This window comes from Erythrolamprus reginae, chromosome 2 (assembly GCF_031021105.1).
Source record: "Erythrolamprus reginae isolate rEryReg1 chromosome 2, rEryReg1.hap1, whole genome shotgun sequence".
Taxonomy (NCBI): domain Eukaryota; kingdom Metazoa; phylum Chordata; class Lepidosauria; order Squamata; family Dipsadidae; genus Erythrolamprus; species Erythrolamprus reginae.
In genome coordinates this window covers 353,996,650-354,019,444 of record NC_091951.1, presented here as the reverse complement: position 1 = coordinate 354,019,444, position 22,795 = coordinate 353,996,650, and the positions used below count along the sequence as shown (strand labels likewise).

General features: G+C 44.2%; 1 protein-coding gene across 2 annotated transcripts in view; it reads right to left on the bottom strand.

Moving 5' to 3' along the window:
- CNTFR (ciliary neurotrophic factor receptor) overlaps positions 1-22,795 on the bottom strand; it is a 368,226-nt gene that overhangs the window by 94,097 nt on the left and 251,334 nt on the right. For both annotated transcript variants that reach the window (XM_070743665.1, XM_070743666.1), the window contains one exon: positions 4,042-4,272. In XM_070743665.1, the coding sequence (XP_070599766.1) occupies positions 4,042-4,272 (231 nt within the window). The remainder of the gene's footprint in view (positions 1-4,041; positions 4,273-22,795) is intronic.

The following is a 22,795-nucleotide window of genomic DNA, read 5'->3' as shown; positions in this document are numbered from 1 at the left end:
AGAATTCTAGCAACTCTTGAGTATGACACCCAAACTCCACTTGTGGATCCCAAGATTCAAAGCTTTTGTGCTGCTTCCTCCTCTTGCCACACTTTTCAGTGGACTGAAGGACCTTCTGTTGGGTGGGAAGCTCAGTCTCCTTCTGCCTTTGATTTGGGCAAAGGTTAGAACTGGTCGCAGGTTGTGCGAAAACCCATCCTTACACCAACTGGCATCCAAGAAAGACAGCGCAAGAATGGAAGCCTGCGAGTCATCTGGCAGTGCCAACTCTTGAAAGTTGTGCTGCATTTCACAAAAGAGTCTGGTATTAATCATGCGTTAGGAGAGAGCGTGTGTGGCTGTATTATATTAGTGTTCGGTCCATTAGAGTCAATTACTTTGAAAATGCCTCACCTAACTAGCGGCGTGAAGACTTAAGTGCATTACCGTCTCCAGGAGACCAATCTTGTCCTTAAGAGTCGCCCAGAGGGCGGCACCTTTGGACTCCCTTCCTCCATGGGGTCAGGGCTGAAATGCAAATAAGACCTCGAGGCCCCCGAAGAGACCAGGCGGAGGGCAGCCTCTTTGAAGACAGGCAAAGGGTCAGTGGCAAAATCATTGGGCTGCAAAGGTGACACCAGAGCCTCCAGAACTGGCTGGGGGTTCCTTGGCATCCTGGTAGTATAGTAATAAAGCTACTATAGTAGTTCGTCCCCCTCCCACTTTTCGCCCATTGAAACTTGCATTGCCCACCACCCAGACCAGGGCAAATGATCCCTTGCAAAGTTCCCTTGGAGGTGAGAGATACTTCCAATGTAATCTACTGGATCCCCCCCATGGATGTATTGCATTATGGGTGTGAGCATGTGCGTGTACTCCTTTGGGCACCCAAGCCGAAAAAGGTTCACCATCACCGATATAGGCAGTGATGGGCTACCCACATTTTTACTGCCACCCTGTATTTTCTTTCAACATCTCTCAGTGCAAATTGGGGGCTCTGGGGTAGAGCTCCATTTTCGCTACCCCACTGTATTCCCCACCATCCAGTCAGTAGCCCACCCCTAATTATCTACTACATAAAGTATATGCACATGCACGCACAGCTCTTCTAAAATTATACACATTTTACTACAATAGGAAAAACATATTCAGAGCTCAGAAGAGGAAAAAAAAGAAAAAAACCCCAAATTTTTGCTATCGGTGCTGCATACCTGACCGTACCCGTAGGAGCCCATCACTGGATATAGGGCTTCCGGACTGAGCTGGGATTTGGACTAGAAAACCCTTCCAAGTCATTACTCTATTATTCCCAAAGCCTGGCACTCCTCAAGTCATCCCATCAACAGATACATCAATCTACAACCAGCCTAAGAACCTCTCAGAATTCAAATCAACTCCCAACCAACAGTGATGGCACCAACCCTCAACCAACCCATGAACCTCTCCCAACCTCCCAATGACCCTCACTTGATGGGACAGCCCCATCGGAAGGCTCCACACCTGACCCCAATGGCACCAACCAACAACCAACCTCCCCCAATCAGCACATCACCTTCAAATGACCCTCACTTGATGTGATTCAGAAGTGGGTTTCAGCAGGTTCTGACCAGTTCTGGAGAACTGATAGTGGAACGTTTGAGTACCTGTAGAATACCACATTTATTCTCTGCCTCCCAAGTCCCAGCTGATCGGGAGGGAATGGGGATTTTGCAGTATCCTTCCCCTGCCACGCCCACCAAGCTACGCCCACCAAGCCACACCTTCAAAAGCAGTAGTAAATATTTTTGAATCCCACCACTGATGTGGCTGATCCATCAGAAGGCCCACCAGAGGATCCTACTTGATGTGACCCACATCTGACATAGAAACACAAACACAGAAGATTGACAGCAGAAAAAGACCTCATGGTCCTCCTAGTCTGCCCTTATACAATTTCCTGTATTTGATCTTAGGATGGATTTATGTTTATCCCAGGCATGTTTAAATTCAGTGACTGTGGATTTACCAACCACATCTGATGGAAGTTTGTTCCAAGCATCTACTACTCTTTCAACCCTTTAACATATTTAAATGTTTCGACCCCTCACAAGATCCATCACACAACCCACACCTGACATGACCCTGTTAAGGAGAATGCAGAGTGACCCCTGAGTTATCAAGGATACACATACGCAAAAGAAACGTGGAATTCCAGCAGATAGTCAGACAATATGAGTAATGGTTCAGTCATACAAAGCAGATAAATTAAAGCATGTAAAACAGTATTTGGCAAATATCATAGTCAAGTTAAACAGTCCAGTCATACACAGTCAAATCAGTCAATAACTCAAAACATTAACAATTCTACAAGCTGTACAGCTTGCAAACACATAAACTATCATCGAACACACAGTTCTTACTACAGCAGTCACAATGAATCAGCAATACCAAACAGAGAAATAAAAGAATCACGCTTCTGGCTCCCTCTTGTGGCCATCTCCAACATTGACTCTTAAAGCCACAGTGCTTCAATACATACAAGCATTCATTGCTAGCTTGTTTATATATTGCCAAACCCAACCTGTTATGTACATACTACTAACAGAGCTATCATAAGACCCATGAAAACACACTCACCTGACATGACCTCTGCATCACAAGACCTACTGACCCCACTAAGCCCTTACAAGCAGAAAGATACCAACACTGGCTTTCCCTAAACTCTGCCGAAGATATTACCTAGCCTGGTAACGAGACTTTCGGAAACCAACCTACAAGCTTGGAGAATCAACCTCTACCCTCCTCCTCCTCCCGAGCTACAGATATTCACCACTATCTACTAATTTTGAGTATATTTATGTATCTAAGTTGGTTGGTTGCTCTTCTAAAAAACATTATACCTCTTTATTATAGAGAACAAAGCAGGTGATAATTCTTGTTGAGTCACAAAGTCATCTCTGGCTCTTTATATCCCCATGGATCACAGCATGCTAGACTCATCTGTCCTCCACTCGAGAGTCCCCAAATTCTTCTTCATTGTGTCCATGACCCTATCTAGACCTCTCTTTTTGCCTTCCATCTTTCCATACCTCAGGATCTTCTCTTCTCATCAGGTGGCCAAAATCTTTGAACTTAATAATACACAGCAAAACAACTAAATCAGGGATCTCCAACCTTGGCAACTTTAACACTTGCGGACTTCATGAGTCTCGGTGTGCAGTGGTTAGAGTGCAGAACTGCAAGCTATTTCTGCTGACCACCAGCTGCCGGCAGATCGAATCTCAGTAGGCTCCAGGTTGATGCAGCCTTCCATCCTACCGAGGTGGGTCAAATGAGGACCCAGATGGTTGGGGGCAAGAGGCTGACTCTCTGTAAACCACTTAGAGACGGTTGGAAACCATTGAGAAGCAATAGATAAGTCTAAATCATGATTGACTGGTGTGTATGTTGTTTGATAGAATGGAATTATGGGTTTTATAATGGGAGACTATAATTTTGGTATATGTGTTTTATAATAGGGTTTTTATAGTTTACAGGGTGTCCAGGGGGAAAACATTTTGAAAATCCCTGATAAATAGGTAGATAGGTAGATAGGTAGATAGGTAGGTAGGTAGGTAGGTAGGTAAATAGGTAGATAGGTAGATAGGTAGATAGGTAGATAGGTAGATAGGTAGATAGGTAGATAGGTAGATAGGTAGATAGGTAGATAGGTAGATAGGTAGATAGGTAGATAGGTAGATAGGTAGATAGGTAGATAGACGGACGGATGGTTAGATAGGTAGGTAGAAAGGTAGATAGATAGATAGGTAGGTAGGTAGATAGATAGAGATAGATAGATAGATAGATAGATAGATAGATAGATAGATAGATAGATAGATAGATAAATGCTATTGTTATTGCCATTCAAGTCCTAGAATCAGCTTTGCTGCCTGATGAATTCTGGGAGTTGAAGTCCGCAAGTCTTAAAAGTTGCCAAGTTGCCCGTGCTAAAGAACGCACAATGTCAGCAGATGCAGGTTTCGCAACCTCCGGACAGCCAGGCTGGCACCGAAGCCCCTTGAGAAGGAACCCCCAGGTACTCACTTCCCACTTTGAGGCTGACCCGGTCCCTGAGATGCCACGAAGGCCCCTCGTAGCAGGAGTACTGTCCGCTGTGGGAGAGATCCACGTTCCGGAGGAGAAGGTGGGAGCCGCTCAGGTGAGAGGCATCCAGATCGGTGCTGTTGGCCGTCCAGGTGACGGGCGTCCGCTGGTCGACTGAGCCACACGGTATCGTCACGTTGGTCCCCAGCTGTGCGTAATGGACGTGGGACTCTGGAGGAGAAAGAGAAGGACACGTTTATTTTATTTTCTCTGCGGGGCAATGCGGGTGGGTGGGGAAGGAGGGGCGGGGCTTACAAGTGTTGTGGTTGGTCACATATTTTGAACCAGATGAGCCGGGTCCATCGGAGCATTGGAGACCTGTGGTACCTTACTCAACAGTAGAAGAAGTCAAAACAGAAACGTAGAAGACTGACGGCAGAAAAAGACCTCCTGGTCCATCTAGTCTGCCCTTATACTATTTCCTGTATTTTATCTTAGGATGGATCTATGTTTATCCCAGGCATGTTTAAATTCAGTTACTGTGGATTGACCAACCATGCCTACTGGAAGTTTGTTCCAAGGATCTACTACTCTTTCAGTAAAATAATATTTTCTCATGTTGCCTTTGATCTTTCCCCCAACTAACCTCAGATTGTGTCCCCTTGTTCTTGTGTTCACTTTCCTATTAAAAACACTTCCCTCCTGGACCTTATTTAACCCATTAACATATTTAAATGTTTTGATCATGTCCCCCCTTTTCCTTCTGTCCTCCAGACTAGAGAGATTGAGTTCACAAAGTCTTTCCTGATAAGTTTTATGCTGAAGACCTTCCACCATATTTGTAGTCCGTCTTTGGACCCATTCAATTTTATCATAATCTTTTTGTAGGTGGGGTTTCCAGAACTGGACACAGTATTATTCCAAATGGGGTCTCACCAGCACTGACACTCATAGTGGAAGACTGCCATCATATACTGGCAGGAATAGCCAACAGTCCAGAAGATGGGTGCAAAATAAAGAAGGATCTTGACAGACTTGAACAATGGGCTCTATCTAACCAAATGAAATTCAAGGGTGAAAAAAGTCAGGTTCTACATTTAAGCAAGAAAAACAAAATGCACAGGTACAGTCTATGTGGTACCTTGCTCAATCGTAATAACTGTGAGAGGGATCTTAGAGTCCTGGTGGACAACCATTGAAATAGGAGCCAGCCGTGTGCAGCAGCTGTCAAAAAAGCCAACACAGTTCCAGGCTGCATCAACAGAGGGAGAGAATCAAGATCACGTGAAGGGTTAATACCACTTTATAAGGCCTTGGGAAGGTCACACTTGGAATCCTGCACTCAGTTTTGGTGGCCACGATGCAAAAAGGATGTTCAGACTCCAGGAAGAATGCAGAGAAGAGCGAAAAAGAGGATGAGGGGACTGGAGGCTAAAACATAGGAAGAACCGTTGCAGGAATTGGGAATGGCTCGTTTAATGGAAAGAAGGACCAGGGGAGACAGTCTTCCAATATATCTCTGTGGTTGCCACAAAGAAGAGGGAGTCAGGCTATTCTCCAAAGCACCTGAGGGTAGAACAAGAAGCAATGGGTGGAAACTAAACACTCTAGAAAATGTCCAGAGATACTTTACGAGAAGAGCCCTCCACTCCTCCACTTGCAACCAAATACCCCATGCAACTAGACTCACAATCCTAGGTATGGAAAGCTTAGAGCTACATCGCCTTTAACACGACCTAAGCACAGCCCATAAAATCATCTGCTATAATGCCCTTCCTGTCAACAACTATTTCAGCTTCAACCACAACAACACATGAGCACACAACAGATACAAACTTGATGTAAACCCCTCCACACTCGACTGCAGGAAATATGACTTTAGTAACCGAGCAGAGCTCACTATCAGACTCTGCAGTTTCATCACCTAACCTCCAAAACTTTACCCTTAGACTGTCCACTCTTGACCTCTCCCGATTCCTAAGAGGGGTGTGCCTTCCGTCCCCTGTCCTAATGTTTCCCCCTTATTAGTAGGGCCATTCTTTGTCAAGTGGAGCAGGTAAAATTGAAGCCTTGTTTGAAATGAAACCATCACAAGAACAACATACATGATAGAAAAAAAATGTCTCTTTCTATTGAAATAAAAATTAAGGTGATTGAAAGTGAGAAAACAGAGAACAATAGATAAAAACATAGAAACATAGAAACATAGAAGTCTGACGGCAGAAAAAGACCCCATGGTCCATCTAGTCTGCCCTTATACTATTTTCTGTATTTTATCTTAGGATGGATATATGTTTATCCCAGGCATGTTTAAATTCAGTTACTGTGGATTTATCTACCACGTCTGCTGGAAGTTTGTTCCAAGGATCTACTACTCTTTCAGTAAAATAATATTTTCTCATGTTGCTTTTGATCTTTCCCCCAACTAACTTCAGATTGTGTCCCCTTGTTCTTGTGTTCACTTTCCTATTAAAAACACTTCCCTCCTGGACCTTATTTAACCCTTTAACATATTTAAATGTTTCGATCATGTCCCCCCTTTCCCTTCTGTCCTCCAGACTATACAGATTGAGTCCATGAAGTCTTTCCTGATACGTTTTATGCTTAAGACCTTCCACCATTCTTGTAGCCCGTCTTTGGACCCGTTCAATTTTGTCAATATCTTTTTGTAGGTGAGGTCTCCAGAACTGAACACAGTATTCCAAATGTGGTCTCACCAGCATTCTATATAGCGGGATCATAATCTCCCTCTTCCTGCTTGTTATACCTCTAGCTATGCAGCCAAAGTGTGTTTTCTAATGAAGATGATTGAAGGTGGTGAAACAGAGCTCTCTGTTTTCTCACCGTCAATAATCTTCATTTTTATTTTGCTAGAAGGTGCATGTTTTTTTCCTATTATATGTGTTGTCTTTGTGATGGTTTCTTTTCAAATAAGGCTGCAAAAATCAGTCCAGTACCCATGGCCCAGTACCCATCTCATGTATATAAACAGCGTTATATCTATGTATGCTACCAATATGTACTTGACAAAATAAATAAATAAAATCAAATAAATGATAAAATAAGACCAGTGTCCCCTTAGGTTTCTCTCAAAGGACTCAACGGTTTCTCTGATCCCGTAGAATGTTCAGATGGAGACCGTTTCTCTCTCTCTCTCTCTCTCTCTGTGTGTGTGTGTGTTTGTGTGTGTGCACAAGCAGATGGTCGCCTCTGAATAACCTTCCTTTGTGTGCTTTTGTTGACCTGTGCTAGAATTCCTTCCGTATGGCAAGCGTGGCCTCCTGTCTTTCTGGCCAAGGCTGTGTGGACTCTTCCCTGGTGTGGGTGTTTATCTGAGCAACTAATAAATCCGCATCCTTCCCTGGAGTGGCTGCCAATTGGGGACTTGATCCAGCTGTTGCAGCCACTGCAAAGGAATGTTGACCAGAAAGAGAAGGAGGGTGGGGAGCTGAGCCCTGGGCTGATTCTGGCAGAACAAGAGAATGAGAAGGGACCTTGGAGGTCATCTAGTCCAACCCCCTGCTTGGGAAGGAGACCCTACACTTCTTTCTTTCTTTCTTTCTTTCTTTCTTTCTTTCTTCCAATACATAATACACATTGAAGAGAATAGATATGTAGTAATATAACTAAAGAAAAGAATAGAAGAAAAGATATAAAAGTATAGGTGAACAAATTTTAAAGGAAGAAAAGATATATGAGATAAAGGAGAGACAATTGGACAGGGGACGGAAGGCACTCTAGTGCACTTATGCACGCCCCTTACTGACCTCTAAGGAACCTGGAGAGGTAAATCATGGATAGTCTAAGGGAAAAATGTTGGGGATTAGGGGTTGACACTACTGAGTCAGGTAATGAGTTCCACCCTTAGACAACTGGGTTGCTGAAGTCATATTTTTTACGGTCAAGTTTGGAGCGGTTAATATTAAGTTTGAATCTGTTGCGTGCTCTTGTGTTGTTGCAATTGTAGCTGAAATAGTCATTGACAGGTAGAACGTTGCAGCATATGATCTTGTGGGCAATACTTACATCGTGTTTTAGGCGTTGTAGTTCTAAGCTTTCAAGACCAAGGATGGTCTTGAAAGAACAACTTCAGACAGATGGTTATCCAACATCCTCTTAAAAACTTCCAGTGTTGGAGCATTCACAACTTCTGGAGGCAAGCGGTTCCACTGATCCACCCTTCTGACTGTCAGGTATTTTTTCCTTAGTTCTAAGTTGCTTCTCTCCTTATTTAGTTTCCACCCATTGCTGCTTGTCCTGCCCTCAAGGGCTTTGGAGAATAGGTTGACTTCCTCTTCTTTGTGTCAGCCCCTCAAGTATTGGAAGCCTGCTCTCATGTCACCATTAGTCCTTTTCATTAAACTAGACATATTTATTTATGCGACTTCTCTCCCACCCAATCCAGGGAAGGTCTTAATACCACTACGCCCTGGTCAGATCACACCTGGAGTACTATGTTCAGTTCCGGTCACCACACTTCAAAAAAGACATTGAAACTCTGGAGAAGGTGCAAAAAAGAGCAACCAAAATGATCAGGGGTCTAGAAACCAAGACTTACGAAGAGAGACTGCGGGAACTGGGCATGGATAGCCTAGAGAAAAGGAGGGCCAGAGGGGACATGATAGCAGTCTACAAGTATACGAGGGGATGTAACAGAGAGGAGGGGATCACTTTATTCTCCAGGGCACCAGAGGGCCGGATGAGGAACAACGGCTGGAAGCTGACCAAGGAGAGATTCAACCTGGAAATAAGGAAGAACTTCCTGATGGTCAGAACGATCAACCAGTGGAACAACCTACCAGCGGACATTGTGAACTCCAATACTCTGGACATTTTTAAGAGGAAATTGGACTGCCATTTGGCTGGGATGCTATAGGGTTCCTGCTTAGGCAGGGGGTTGGACTTGATGACCCGCATGGTCCCTTCCAACTCGAACAATAAATAAATAAATCCCAGAGGACTCAATTCCTGCAATTATTGGGTCATCCAATTCAACTTTTGCAGTGGGCAAGGTGATTGATTCATGCATCCATAAGAAGTGGCTTATTATTTGCTTGGCAAATAATGACAACAACAACAACAACAACAACAATAACAACAACAATAACAACAACAGAGTTGGAAAGGACCATGGAGGTCTTCTCGTCCAACTCCCTGCTTAGGCAGGAAACCCTACACTACTTCAGAAAGATGGTTATCCAACATCTCATCTTAAAAACTTCCAGTGTTGGAGCATTCACAACTTCTGGAGGCACCTTCTGTTCCATGGATTATTTGTTCTTTCAGGAAATTCCTCCTTAGTTCTAAGTTGCTTCTCTCCTTGTTTAGTTTCCACCCATTGCTTCTTGTTCTAGCTTCAGGGGCTTTGGAGAATAGATTGACTCCTATTGACCCACACACCATATATTTTGCTGTCCATTTTCAATACGTAGCAGAAAGAGGAAGCTTGAAAATTCACAAGGTTGATGCCGTGTGGAACCAAGCTGGGGTTTGGGCTTCGGATATTGAGAAGCCCCCTCTCAGAAGGTGTCACAAGGAAAGGAGGCGGTGGAGGGGAAGGGTCCAATATGCTTCGCAATTTCTGCTTTCAGCCCTTTGCTAAATATTGAAACTACTTGGCCAGGTGTCTTACGTGGTATGTACTCCTATTATATGTTTTAATGTTTTTAGTGGCTTAATGGCTTTATTGTTTGTATATATATATATTTTTAAAAGATTTTAATTGTAATATCTTTTTGAATTGTGAGCCACATAAGAGTCATTTGCCGAGATGGGCAGCCGTAGACATCCAATAAATAATTCCAAGGAGACGCTGTCTTCATCTTTGGCCTGTTTGTTTTTTATGCTTCTCTGAAAAACACCCCAGGGATGAATAAAGGAGAATCTTTGCCGCCCAGGGTTGCGCTCTGGGGGTCCCTGATGTGCTCTGAGCTGGGTTGCTTCCTTGCCAAGAGACATTTCATGACCCAAGTAGGCAACTTCATCAGTGCTAGAAGGAAGGCGGGCAAGAAACCTGTATATAAATAGAGACCAAATCCCACTGCCTTCTAGAACTGAGGTTGCTACTTAGTCGGGTAATGAAATGTACCTGCAAGTAAACAACCAAATCCAGGGAGCACCAAGAACCTCACAGTCCTCCTCCTGATCTTCCTCCTTCTCGTCCTCCTTCTCGTCTCAAGCCCTTCCAACACTGATGATATTACCTAGTTTGGTCATGAAATGTCTGCAGGAAAAGAACCCAGCGCAGAGACCACCAAGGGCCCATATGTTGTGGTTGGCTCTGGGTCAGCTCCTGCTCCGAGGACTGTGGATGCTGGTTTGGGAGAATCCTCACGTTCTCAGAGACCGGTTTTACTGCCAACAGCTTTGGACAGTGAAGACTCTGTGTCAAGGGCAGACTCTGGGAGTGAAGCAGGATTGGACGGTAAGGCAGGCAGACCATTAGCTAATGACCCCATTAGTGAGTCTTCATCATCAGACTCAGAGGAAGATGGATTCATAGATGCTCGCAGGCGCAGGTTTATGACGAGAAGGGAACAACTGCGTAAGTATTATAGATGATATGGGAGGACACCTGTGGCTGGGGCAACTAGGCTAATGGTGCTGCTGATAAATTGACAGTGTTGCTGAGAGCGTGTGTGGGAGATTATCCATTTGGAGAAGGACGAGTGTTGTTTGATTTGCACTGTTCCAGGACTTACAAAGACTTTTTGGATATTTCACAGCTAAGTACATTTTGTGGACTCTTGAAGGGGGGTGGCTGTGGCGTCTTCACAGCTGCCTTTATCTGCTCTGTATTGTTTTTGCTTTTCGCAGCATTTAAGGCTTGTGGTTTGTGGGAGAGCGCTTTGGCTGTTTTAAAGTGCGTGCATACAATACTTTTGTTTTGATAAACTGACTTTCTGTTTACTTTACAACAGTGTGTGTGTTTGAATTTACATTTCTGACTTAATTGTGGCTCGTAACGTGAAGCCCGGCATAACACCATAGGTGTCCTCCCATCCACCCAATCTCTTATAGCACTGATGATGTTACCTAGTTTGGCCATGAAATGTCTGCAGGGAGACAACAAAGCTCAGAGACCACCAAGGCCCCCCCCCCCACAATCCTCCTCCTGCCTGCAAACCCCACTCCCTTCTAGCATGGATGATGTGACCTAGTTGGGTAATGAAATATCTGCAGGGAAAAAACCAAATTCAGGAATCAATAAGGACCCCACAGTTCCTATCCACCACCACCACCTCCTCCTCCTATTCCAGCCCCATACCTTCCAGCACTGATGATGTAAACTAGTTGGGTAATGAAACGTCTGCAAGAGTCGGGGTGGCTCAGTGGTTAGAGTGCAGTCCTGCAGGCTCCTTCTGCTGACTGCTGGCTGTAGTTCAGCAGTTCAAATCTCACCACGGGCTCAAGGTGGACTCAGCCTTCCCTCCTTCTGAGGGGGATCAAATGAGGACCCAGATTGTTGGGGGCAAGAGGCTGATTCTGTAAACTGCTTAGAGAGGGCTGTAAAGCACTGTGAAGCAGTATATAAGTCTAAATGCTATTGTTCTTCCTTCCTTCCTTCCTTCCTTCCTTCCTTCCTTCCTTCCTTCCTTCCTTCCTTCCTTCCTTCCTTTGTTCATTTATTCCTTTATTCATTCTTCTACCTAAGAGCTGGGGTGGCACAGTGATTAGAGTGCAGCAGTTCATCAAATCTCACCTCCAGCTCCAGGTGGACTAAGCCTTCCGTCCTTCCAAGGTGGGTCAAGTGAGGACCCAGATTGTTGGGGAAAAGAGGCTGATTCTGTAAACCGCAGAGAGGGCAGGAAAAGCACTGTGAAGCAGTAGATAAGTCTAAATGCTATTGTGATTGCTAGATTCACTGCAATCTTCAGCAACACAACTGATGTGAATCAATACGTAGACTACAACCTGCCTCCTCCTCCTCCCTCCCTCCCTTGGTAAGACACGGCCAGGAAACGATGATCTTGCTCCATTGATTTTGCTTGCTCAACTTACAAGTGCATCAAAGCCGCTTAATGGCAGATGAGTGGTGGGGCGAAGGGGAGACGGAGAGGGAGAGAGAAGAGAGAAAGGCATTTCCTGTTTCTCCCTTTATTTACTTATTTTGTCAAGTACGTATTGGGGGTATACGAAGATGTTTATGTACATGATACTAGTAAAAAAAGAAACATTAGGTGAGGGCACGGAAGGCATGCTGGTGCACTTATGCAGGCCCCTTACTGACCTCTTAGGAATCGGGAGAGGTCAATGGTGGACAGTCTAAGGGTAAAGTTTTGGGGGTTAGGTGATGATACTGCAGAGTCCAGTAGTGAGTTCCATGCATTAACTACTCGGTTACTAAAGTCGTATTTTCTGAAGTTGAGTTTGGAGTGGTTTACCATATTTTTCGGAGTATAAGATGCACCAGAATATAAGACCCACTTTAGTTTTTGGGGAGGAAAATAGGGAAAAGAATCTTCTTGCCAGGTATTCATCTGGATAGCCTCCTTAGCCAGCACATTATTTTATCCCCTGGTTAGGGCTTAAAAAATTCCTTATTCGGAGAGAGTAACAATGAAAGAGCTTGCAAGCCAGTAAGAGATGGGAACATCATTAGCACCTGGAAAGAAACATTTGGAGCAAGTAGAGCAATGGAAAAAAACTACAAAGGCTTAGGGCTTGGAAAACATTCTTTGCAGGGAGTAACAATGAAAGAGCTTGCAAGATGGTAAGAGCTGGGAACATCATTAGCACCTGGTTAGGGCTGGAAAGAAACATTTGGAGCAATGAAAAAAAAACCTGCAAAGACTTAGGACTTGGAAAACATTCTTCACAGAGAGAAACAATGAAAGAGCCTGCAAGTTAAGAGCTGGGAAGTCATTAGCTGCTACTTAGGGCTGAAATAAAAGCTACATTCAGAGTATAAGACACACACAAATTATCAGCCTCTTTTAGGGAGGAAAATCGTGCGTCTTATACTCAAAAAACCTTGGTATTTTAAGTTTGTACCTGTTGTGTGCTCGTGTGTTGTTGTGGATGAAGCTGAAGTAGTTATTGACAGGAAGGACATTGTAGCAAATGATTTTATGGGCTATGCTTAGGTTGTGTTCAAGGCAATGTAGTTCTAAGCTTTCTATTATTATTATTATTATTATTATTATTATTATTATTATTATTATTATTATTATTATTATTATTTGGATTTATATGCCGTCCCTCTCCGAAAACTTTCTAAACCCAGGATTGTGAGTCTAGTTGTGTAGGGACTTCTGTTGTGAGTGGAGGAGTGGAGGGGTCTTCCAATAAAGTATCTCTGGACATTTTCTAGAGTGTTTATGTCCGAAACGCGGTGCAGGTTCCAGAAAGATGAGCTGGATTCAAGGATTGGTCTGGCAAAAGAGTCTGAGTTTGAATTTGAGTTTAATTGGATTTGTATGCTGGTCCTTTTCGAGGACTCGGGGCAGCTCACGGCATATAAAAGAGACAGTAAGAAACAATCAAGTGAAAATACGTAGAAAACAATCCTTAAAATTCTAATCTTTTAAAAAAAACTCCCATTACTTCCCCAAGGACCGGAGCCTGTCCCTGTCTCTAAGCTAAAAGGAATCCCATGGACAATCTCTGAAGGGGAATCATGGGATCTGTAGTCCAACAGCACCTGAAGGGCTTGGGCTGGGAAGGGTCCTCTAAAGACCTCCTGGAATTAGACCAGGAGCTGCAAAAACCAGAGCGTTCCCCCCACCCCCCACTAGTCAGACACAACCTTCTGGGATCCATTCCAGAAGGTCTTCGAGGAGATTTAAGTTAATTCACTTGACTTATATGCCGCCCAGTCCCAAGGGACTCAGGGTGGAATGGCAAAGATGACCTCTGAGACCGAGTAAGAGCATTTGGACAGAATAATAAGAACTTGAAGGGACCCCAGGGGCCTTCCACCCTCTCTCCAAGCAGCAGACCCTCTCCCATTCCAGACAAAGGGCTCTTTAATCTCTTCTTTTAAGGGCCTTCTTTTAAGGCAAAGTGGGTCTCTGGGACCAAGCGGATCCCAACAAACACTTGCAGGAGAGCGAACGGGTGTGTGTGTGTTGGCGAGAAGACACTCCCAACCCCCCAGAGATGCAGCAGAGGATTTGCTAGCCTGAGTGGCCCTGAGCATGACATTGCCCCAGAGCAAGAGGAGGAAAGCCACCTGCCCCAAAACCAACACAATCCTTGTGCATCTATAGAGGGATAGAATCAAGATCACGTGAAGGGTTAATACCACATTATAAGGCCTTGGTAAGACCACACTTGGAATACGCTGTTTAGTTTTGGTCACCACGATGCAAAAAGGATGTTGAGACTCTAGAAAGAGGGCAGAGAAGAGCCACAAAGAGGATCAGGGGACTGGAGGCTAAAACCTATGAAGAACAGTTGCAGGAACTGGGTAAATGGCGAGTTGAATGAAAAGAAGGACCAGGGGAGACATGAGAACAGCCTTCCAATATCTCAGGGGCTGCCACAAAGAAGAAGGAGTCATTCTCCAAAGAAGCAGCGGGTGGAAACTAAACAAGAAGAGAAGCAACTTCCAGTGTGGGAGCATTCACAACCTCTGGAGGCAAGCTGTTCCACAGATTAATTGTTCTAATTGTCAGGAATTTTCTCCTTAGTTCTAAGGAAAAATTCCTGAAAGTTAGAACAATTAATCCATGGATCAGCTTGCCTCCAGAGGTTGTGAATGCTCCCACACTGGACGTTTTTAAGAAGTTGGATCACCGTTTGACCTCCAAGATCCCCTCCAATTCTGTTGGTGTAAGATTGTAAGTATCAGACCAGAATACCTCCGGGACCGCCTACTGCCGCACGAATCCCAGCGACCAGTTAGGTCCCACAGAGTTGGCCTTTTCCAGGTCCCGTCAACTAAACAATGTCGTTTGGTGGGGCCCAGGGGAAGAGCCTTCTCTGTGGCGGCCCCAACCCTCTGGAACCAACTCCCCCCAGAGATCAGAATTGCCCCCACCCTCTTTGCTTTTCGTAAGCTTCTTAAAACCCACCTTTGTTGTCAGGCATGGGGGAACTGGGATATTCCCTTCCCCCTAGGCCTATACAATTTATGCATGGTATGTTTGCGGGTATGTTTGGGTTTTTTTAAAATAAGGGTTTTTAAAATTATTTTAAATATTAGATTTGTTACATGTTGTTTCATTATTATTGTTAGCCGCCCCGAGTCTACGGAGAGGGGCGGCATACAAATCTAATAAATAAATAAATAAATAGTGAAGGATCACTTGCCCAAGCAGGAGGTTGGACTAGAAGACCTCCAAGGTCCCTTCTAATGCCTCCGTTATTTTGGACTTCATTCTTCCAAAATCCAGGCATCTTGTAGCTTGCAGCTTTTTCTAAGCAGCTCAATTAACGCTCCCCCCCCTTTTGGGGTAGGCACAGTTTTGAAGCAGCTGCTCCCCTTTCTAACACGACAATCTCCCCCTCCCCTCCAGCTATTCCCAGAAGGGGGGGCTGGTGTTTGATCTGGCCCGCTGGGGTGTCCTTCCTCTCTCCCTCCTCGTGCGTGCAGGGAGATAAAAGGCTCAAGTTGCTTCTAAGTGCGGATGGAGCTGAATTTGCAGAGAGAACCCGCCACCCTCGGCGAGACAAGTGTGGGAGCCATCTGCCTGCGAGATCTGATGGATTCCTTAAGTAGAGGAACGTGGCCCACTTCTGAGGCTTCCAAATTAGAAACAAAATGATGGGCCATCCACAAATGGCCTTCTTCTGAGTGAAGTATTGGCGCTCCCTTGAAGAGCTCACGTGTCCTGCCATGCAGGGACGACCTTGGAGAGCAGACCAAGGAGACACAACCAACATTGGTTGGATAAAAGGCAGCTTAGCCAACATCAGGATCGTGGATGGGAGAAGAGGCTCCGAAGAGAGAGCCCCCCCTTTCATTTGAGAAACATAGAAGACCGACAACGGCAGAAAAAGACCTCCTGGTCCATCTAGTCTGCCCTTCTACTATTTCCTGTATTTTATCTTAGGATGGATATATGTTTATCCCAGGCATGTTTCAATTCAGTTACTGTGGATTTAACAACCATGTCTGCTGGAAGTTTGTTTCATGCATCTACTACTCTTTCAGTCAAATAATATTTTCTTCCATTGCTTCTGATCTCTCCCCCAACTAACCTCAGATTGTGCCCCCTTGTTCTTGGGTTCACTTTCCTATTAAAAACACTTCCCTCCTGGACCTTATTTAACCCTTTCACATAGTTAAATGTTTTGATCATGTCCCCCCTTTTCCTTCTGTCCTTCAGACTACACAGATTGAGTTCATGAAGTCTTTCCTGATCAGTTTTATCTTAAGAACTTCCACTATTTATGTAGCCCATCTTTGGACCCGTTCAATTTTGTCAATATCTTTTTGGAGGCCTCCAGAACTGGACACAGTATTATTTCAAATGTGGTCTCACCAGCGCTCTATACAATGGGATCACAATCTCCCTCTTCCTGCTTGTTATACTTCTAGCTATGCAGCCAAGCCTCCTACTTGTTTTTCCTATTGCCCTACCACACTGTTCACCCATTTGAGACTGTCAGAAATCACAACCCCTAAATTTATTTATTTATTTATTTATTATTTGGATTTGTATTTGTATGTAAATCCTTCTCTTCTGAAGTTTTTGCTAACACAGAACTGCCAATACAATACTCAGATTGAGGATTCCTTTCCCCCAAGTGCATTATTTTACATTTGGAAACACTAAACTGCAGTTTCTGTTGCTTACATGGTCAACTGATCAAAAACCTCCAGTGTTGGAACACCCACAACTTCTGGAGGCAAGCTGTTCCACCGATCAATTATTTTCACAGTCAGGAAATTTCTCTTACTTCTAGGTTGCTTCCACTAGATGTGGTTGCTCAATCCACAGGAACTGAATTGAAACCTGCCTGGGATAAACATAGATCCATCCAAAGATAAAATACAGGAAATAGTATAAGGGCAGACTAGATGGACCAGGAGGTCTTTTTCTGCCGTCAATCTTCTATGTTTCCATGTTTCTATGTTTTTAGGAAGAGATGTAGTTAGTGACGGGCGAACCCAATGGTGTTCTGGTTCGGCAAGTTCGGACGAACTTCAAGCAAAATTCAGCCGAACCTGAACCCGAACGGTTCGTGGCACCAAATCTCCGCCCCCGGAATTTCTTTGTGGGAGGGATTCCCCAGCTCCTTCAAAGGGACGTCTTTTCATGTAGAAATAAAAATGTTTTTTTTTTACATGAAAAGACCTCCCTTTGAAGGAGCTGGGGAATCCCTCCCACAAAGAGATTCCGGGGGCGGAGCTTTGATGTCATGTACACCGGCAGGTTGCTAAGGACGCCAAGGTGATCACTTCCTGGATTCCATGGAATCCAGGAAGTGATCACTTTGGTGTCCTTAGCAACCTGCCGGTATACGTGACATCAAAGCTCCACCCCCGGAATCTCTTCTTGGGAATCCCCAGCTCCTTTTGTGCCTCCCTCCCAGCATCCCGACTGGCTGACAGCTCCCCGCTGTTCGCTTTCCTCCACCGCCACCAGCGCCCAGCTCCTCCTTCTCTTCTCAGCAGATGACAGCCTGGCAGTGGCTTTTGCGGTGTTCGGCACGAATGGCAAACTAAATCACATTTTTTTTTTACAAAATTCAGGTTCGGGTCCGGCATGCCGAACACCACAAAATTCGGTACGGACCCGAATTGTGCGCATTCGGTTTGCCCAACACTAGATATAGTTTATAAAATCATATACGAAAATGTCTTTCCTGTTAGTGACTATTTTACCTTCAGCCGTAACAACACAAGAGCACATAATATTTATTATTTACTTATTTATTAGATTTGTATGCTGCCCTTTTCTGAAGACTCGGGGCAGCTCACAACAAAATATTATTTTAGATTCAAACTCAATGTAAACTGCTCCAAACTCGACTGCAGAAAATACAACTTCAGCAACAGAATGCCCTACCTGACTTTGGGGTTCCTTCCCCAAATCCCAAAAACTTTAACCTTAGACTGTCTAGGATCAACCTCCTCCCACTTCTAAGAGGTCTATAAGGGCACAAGTGCATCCCTGGGCCTACCATCCCTGTCCTACTGTCTTTTGTCCTCTTTTATCTTCAAAACAGCGCTACAGAGCCCTGCACACCAAGACAACTAGACACAAGAACAGTTTTTCCCAGAACGCCCTCACTCTGCTAAACAAATAATCCCCTCAACACTGTCAAACTTTTTACTAAGTCTGCACTTCTATTTCTGCTAGTTTTTTCTCATCATTCTTATTACCCCTTGTTTATACAAACTACTACTGTCCTATACATCATAATAATTAATAATAATAGATTTATATGCCGCTCCTCTCTGAAGACTCGGGGCGGGTCATGTTTGACAAATAAATAAATAAAAATAAATAATAAAAGAGTTTGGCCAACCATTTGTCTGGAATGCTATAGGGTCTCCTGCTTGACCTCCAAAGCCCCTTCCAACTCTGTGGTTCTGTTTGGTTAGGTTCTCTTTCAAGAACTCCTTCACCTCCCCAGCTTACACGGTTGAGACTGATCCTAAATGCATGGGCTAAAGGCCAGGCCAGTGGAGGCTGCCTCAACTTCCCCCAGCGCCAAGCGGCTTGGCATTCTCTCCGCATCAGGCTCCCCCCCCAAAGCCCCCCCCAGGCAGGGCTGGATGGAACCACTTATCCAAGCAACCCAAGAATGTCTGATAACTGATCACCCCTGAAGGAAAGGGAGCAAAGCACATCAAAGCAACGTCAAGCCTGCTTTTATTCCAGGAAAAAGCCCTTGGTGTGGAAACACGGCCCCCACCCAACAGAAGTGGGTGAAGGGGGGGGGAGGCTGATTGGCCTCTCTGTTTTTACTCTCTATTAGCTGTACCCAGCCACACATTGGTGTGGCTCAGTCTGATTTGCCAGCTATAGAACATGCAAGATATACCGTATTTTTCGGAGTATAAGATGCACCTTTTTCTTCCCTAAAAGAGGCTGATAATTTGGGTGCGTCTTATACTCTGGATGTGGCTTCCCCCCCCCCAACCCTAATTAGCTGCTAACAATCTTCCCAGCTTTTACCTAGCAGGCTCTTTCACACCTGGAGTCCTGTGTACAGTTCTGGTCACTGCACCTAAAGAAGGTTACAATGGAACTGGAAAAGGTGCAAAAAAGGGCAAGTACCATTTGTTGGGGGTCAAGGGAAGGGGAGGTTTTTGCCTTCTTATGTTCTTATTGTTTCTCTCTGCGAAGAAGAATGTTTTCCAAGCTCTAAGTCTTTGCAGGGTTTTTTCTTCATTGCTCTAACTTTCTCTGAATAAGTTTCTTTCCAGCCCTAACCAGCTCTCACACGCTTGCAAGCTCTTTCACTGTTACTCTCTGCAAATAATGCTTTCCAAGCCCAAAGTCTTTGCAGGGTTTTTTCAATTGCTTGCTTTCTCCGAATGTTTCTTTCCAGGTGCTAATGATGTTCCCAGTTCTTACTGGCTTGCAAGCTCTTTCATTCTTACTCTCTTTGAATACGGTTTTTTTAAAGCACTAAACAGGGGATAAAAGAATGTGCTGAAGCTGAGCAGACTAAGGACATTAGCCAGATGGATACCTGGTAAGTAGATTCTTTTCCCTATTTTCCTCCCAAAAAACTAAGGTGCATCTTATACTCAGGTGCGTCTTATACTCAGGTGCATCTTGGACTCAGGTGCATCTTATACTCAGGTGCGTCTTATGCTCAGGTGCGTCTTATGCTCAGGTGCGTCTTATACTCAGGTGCGTCTTGTACTCTGAAAAATATGGTAATTGTCCATGTGAGAAGCAATTTGTGTGTAGATCTAAACCACATGTGTGTGTTGTGTGAAAAGTTGAAAGAAATCAGTGAAGAAGGTCCGGTTTTAAGCACCTGTATGTTTTTACCTGTCAGAGGTGTGACATGTATATAATATAGGTATATAAAAACACGCACACATTTGAATGCAACATTATGTCAAAATTTCAAAGCAATCGGTGAAGAACCTTCAGAGATTTAAGATTTTGAACAAAGAAATTTAAATTTTCATTTATATAAATTGCTATTTTCTCTCTGGTCTATTTCCTATTTTCTTTTTATAGAGTAGTATCTCCTCTACAGATAATCCAGAAACAAAACGACAGCCGGTGGAATGGTGTCATCCGCAAGCTCCACAGAAGAAGAAGTTCAAAGCACCTGCTTCCACCGGTGGTAAGGTCTGTGTTTTGGGACTGCGAGGGTGTCATGCTCCTTGATGTGATGCCAACAGGCAGCACCATTAATTCTGAAGCTTATGTCAAGACATTAACCAAAATCAAGAAGCCCTTCCAGCCCCTTTGGCACCATAACAGCCCAGGTGAATGTTTGATTCAACAGGATAACACTCGGTCTCACACACCTGGAGTACTGTATTCAGTTCTGGTCACCACACTTCAAAAGAGACATTGAAACTCTGGAGAAGGTGCAAAAAAGAGCAACCAAGATGATTAAGGGATTGGAAACCAAGACTTACGAAGAGAGACTGAGGGAACTGGGCATGGATAGCCTAGAGAAAAGGAGGGCCAGAGCGGACATGATAGCAGTCTACAAGTATATGAGGGGTTGCCACAGAGAGGAGGGGATCGCTTTATTCTCCAGGGCACCAGAGGGCCAGACAAGGAACAATGGCTGGAAGCTGACCAAGGAGAGATTCAACATGGAGATAAGGAGGAACTTCCTGACGGTCAGAGCGATCAACCAATGGAACAACCTACCAGTGGACGTTGTGAACTCCAACACTCTGGACATTTTAAAGAGAAGATTGAACTGCCACTCGACTGTTGTGCTATAGGGTTCCTGCTTGGGCAGGGGGTTGAACTCGATGGCCTTCATGGTCACTTTCAACTCTAACAATAAATAAATAAATAAAGTTTGAGGACTTTGGAACACGTCACTCAACAGAGTTGGACAGTGTAACCCCATCCACCCTACAGCCCTGAGCTAGCTCCCTCAGACTTCCACTTATTTGGGCCATGAAAGGATGGAAGACATGTTGAGGATGACAAAGAGGGGATTCGCACAGTGCAGAAATAGATTTGTGACCAGAAGAAGGAGTGATACCAACAGAGCATCCAGGCCTTTGTGTCTCGCTGGAGGAAGGACGTAGAATGGGACGGAGGTTACGTGGAAAAACAGGGAGTGTAGAAGAAACATCCTTCTTTCTTGTGTGTCAGTTTCATTGTGTTTGATAAATAATTGTTGGAGAAAAAATATGTGGTGCATCACTTTCTGGGTGACCCTCGTATATAAGCAGTGTTTTATCTATGTATGTATACTTCCAATACGTACTTAACAAAATAAATAAAAGTAAAATCCAACTTGGACTTCCAAGGTTCTTCTCAGAAGCCGTCTTTCTTTCATTTGTCTTGGCAACTGCGGGTGGGACGGAGGGTGTGTTTGTTGCTCAAATATAACCACAACAAACCTTGGAGAGCTTCCTACTGCAGGAAAGGCCAAGGGGTTGTGCCATCTGGCCGCTCAATCTCACCGGGGCCGCACGGGGTGACTCAAGGCAGCACAAAAAGCTGAACAGCCGGCAAAAAACCCCAAATTCTAAGTAGATGCCGGTGATTGACATCAGCTCCGCTTCCCGCAAGGCTTCCGAAAGGCCATTAAAGTTGCCACAGAATTGTAATTCTTAAGTAACAGAAGGGGGCAAATTATTAAACATATGGGAATGATCATAGGAGCTGCGTTTAATTACTTAGCCTCTAATCCTTTTAAAATTAAATTATACCAAGTTTAGTCACCTGAGGGAGTTTGGGTGGGTGGGAGTGGGGGCTCTGGCAGGCTGTGGGTCGATGCTTTCTGGGTAAGTAAGAAGGAAAGGTTCAACCCAGGAGAATCCCTGAGATCATCCAGCTGGACCCCCCCTGCTCTGTTCCTGATCTTCCTCTCATGTTCCTGAAGTTCTTCCATGCATCAATCCTTCCATTGGACAAGGGAGAACAGGTGAATGGCCCTGGTTGCTCTAACCCCATGGACGAAGAGAAGAGAAATAGGGAAAGGAAAGGAAGGGAATTGAATAGAATACAATTGGATGTTGGAATGCAGCATAGAAGAGAAGAGAACATAGAATAGAATAGAATAGAACAGAACAGAAGAGAATAAAGAAAGAGAATATAGAATCAAAGAGAATATAAAACAGAATAGAATATAGAATAGAAGAGAATATAGAAGAGAAGAGAATGAAGAGAAGAGAATATAGAATAGAATATAGAACAAAATAGAATATAGAATAGGATAGAAGAGAATGAAGAGAAGAGAATATAGAAGAGAAGAGATAACAGAATAGAATAGAATAGAATGGAGTAGAGTAGAGTAGAACAGAACAGAACAGAACAGAACAGGGGCTGGTTGTATCAGTAGGTGCATCAGATATTTTATCTTTACCTAAACCAGACGCATTTCTCTTGGGTTTAATGGGCGAAGAAGTTGAATGTTATATCAGCAACCGCAGAAAATACTCAGAAATGCACAAAAATGGAAGGAGGCTTTGATCTCCACAATGGGCCAGTGAATGCAAAAGTCAATGGAGTGAGCAGAGTTGGGTAAACTGACAGCTCCGATCAAAGGAGAGAATGCAATTAATTTTGTTTCTTCTTGGAAGCTGCTTTTGAACTTTGTGCTTGAGGTGGGAAGAGAAGGAAACTTTGATTTTGGGTTCCTGCTGATGAGGTTGGTTTGTTGTTACAGAAAAGGCGAGTCTATATACGAA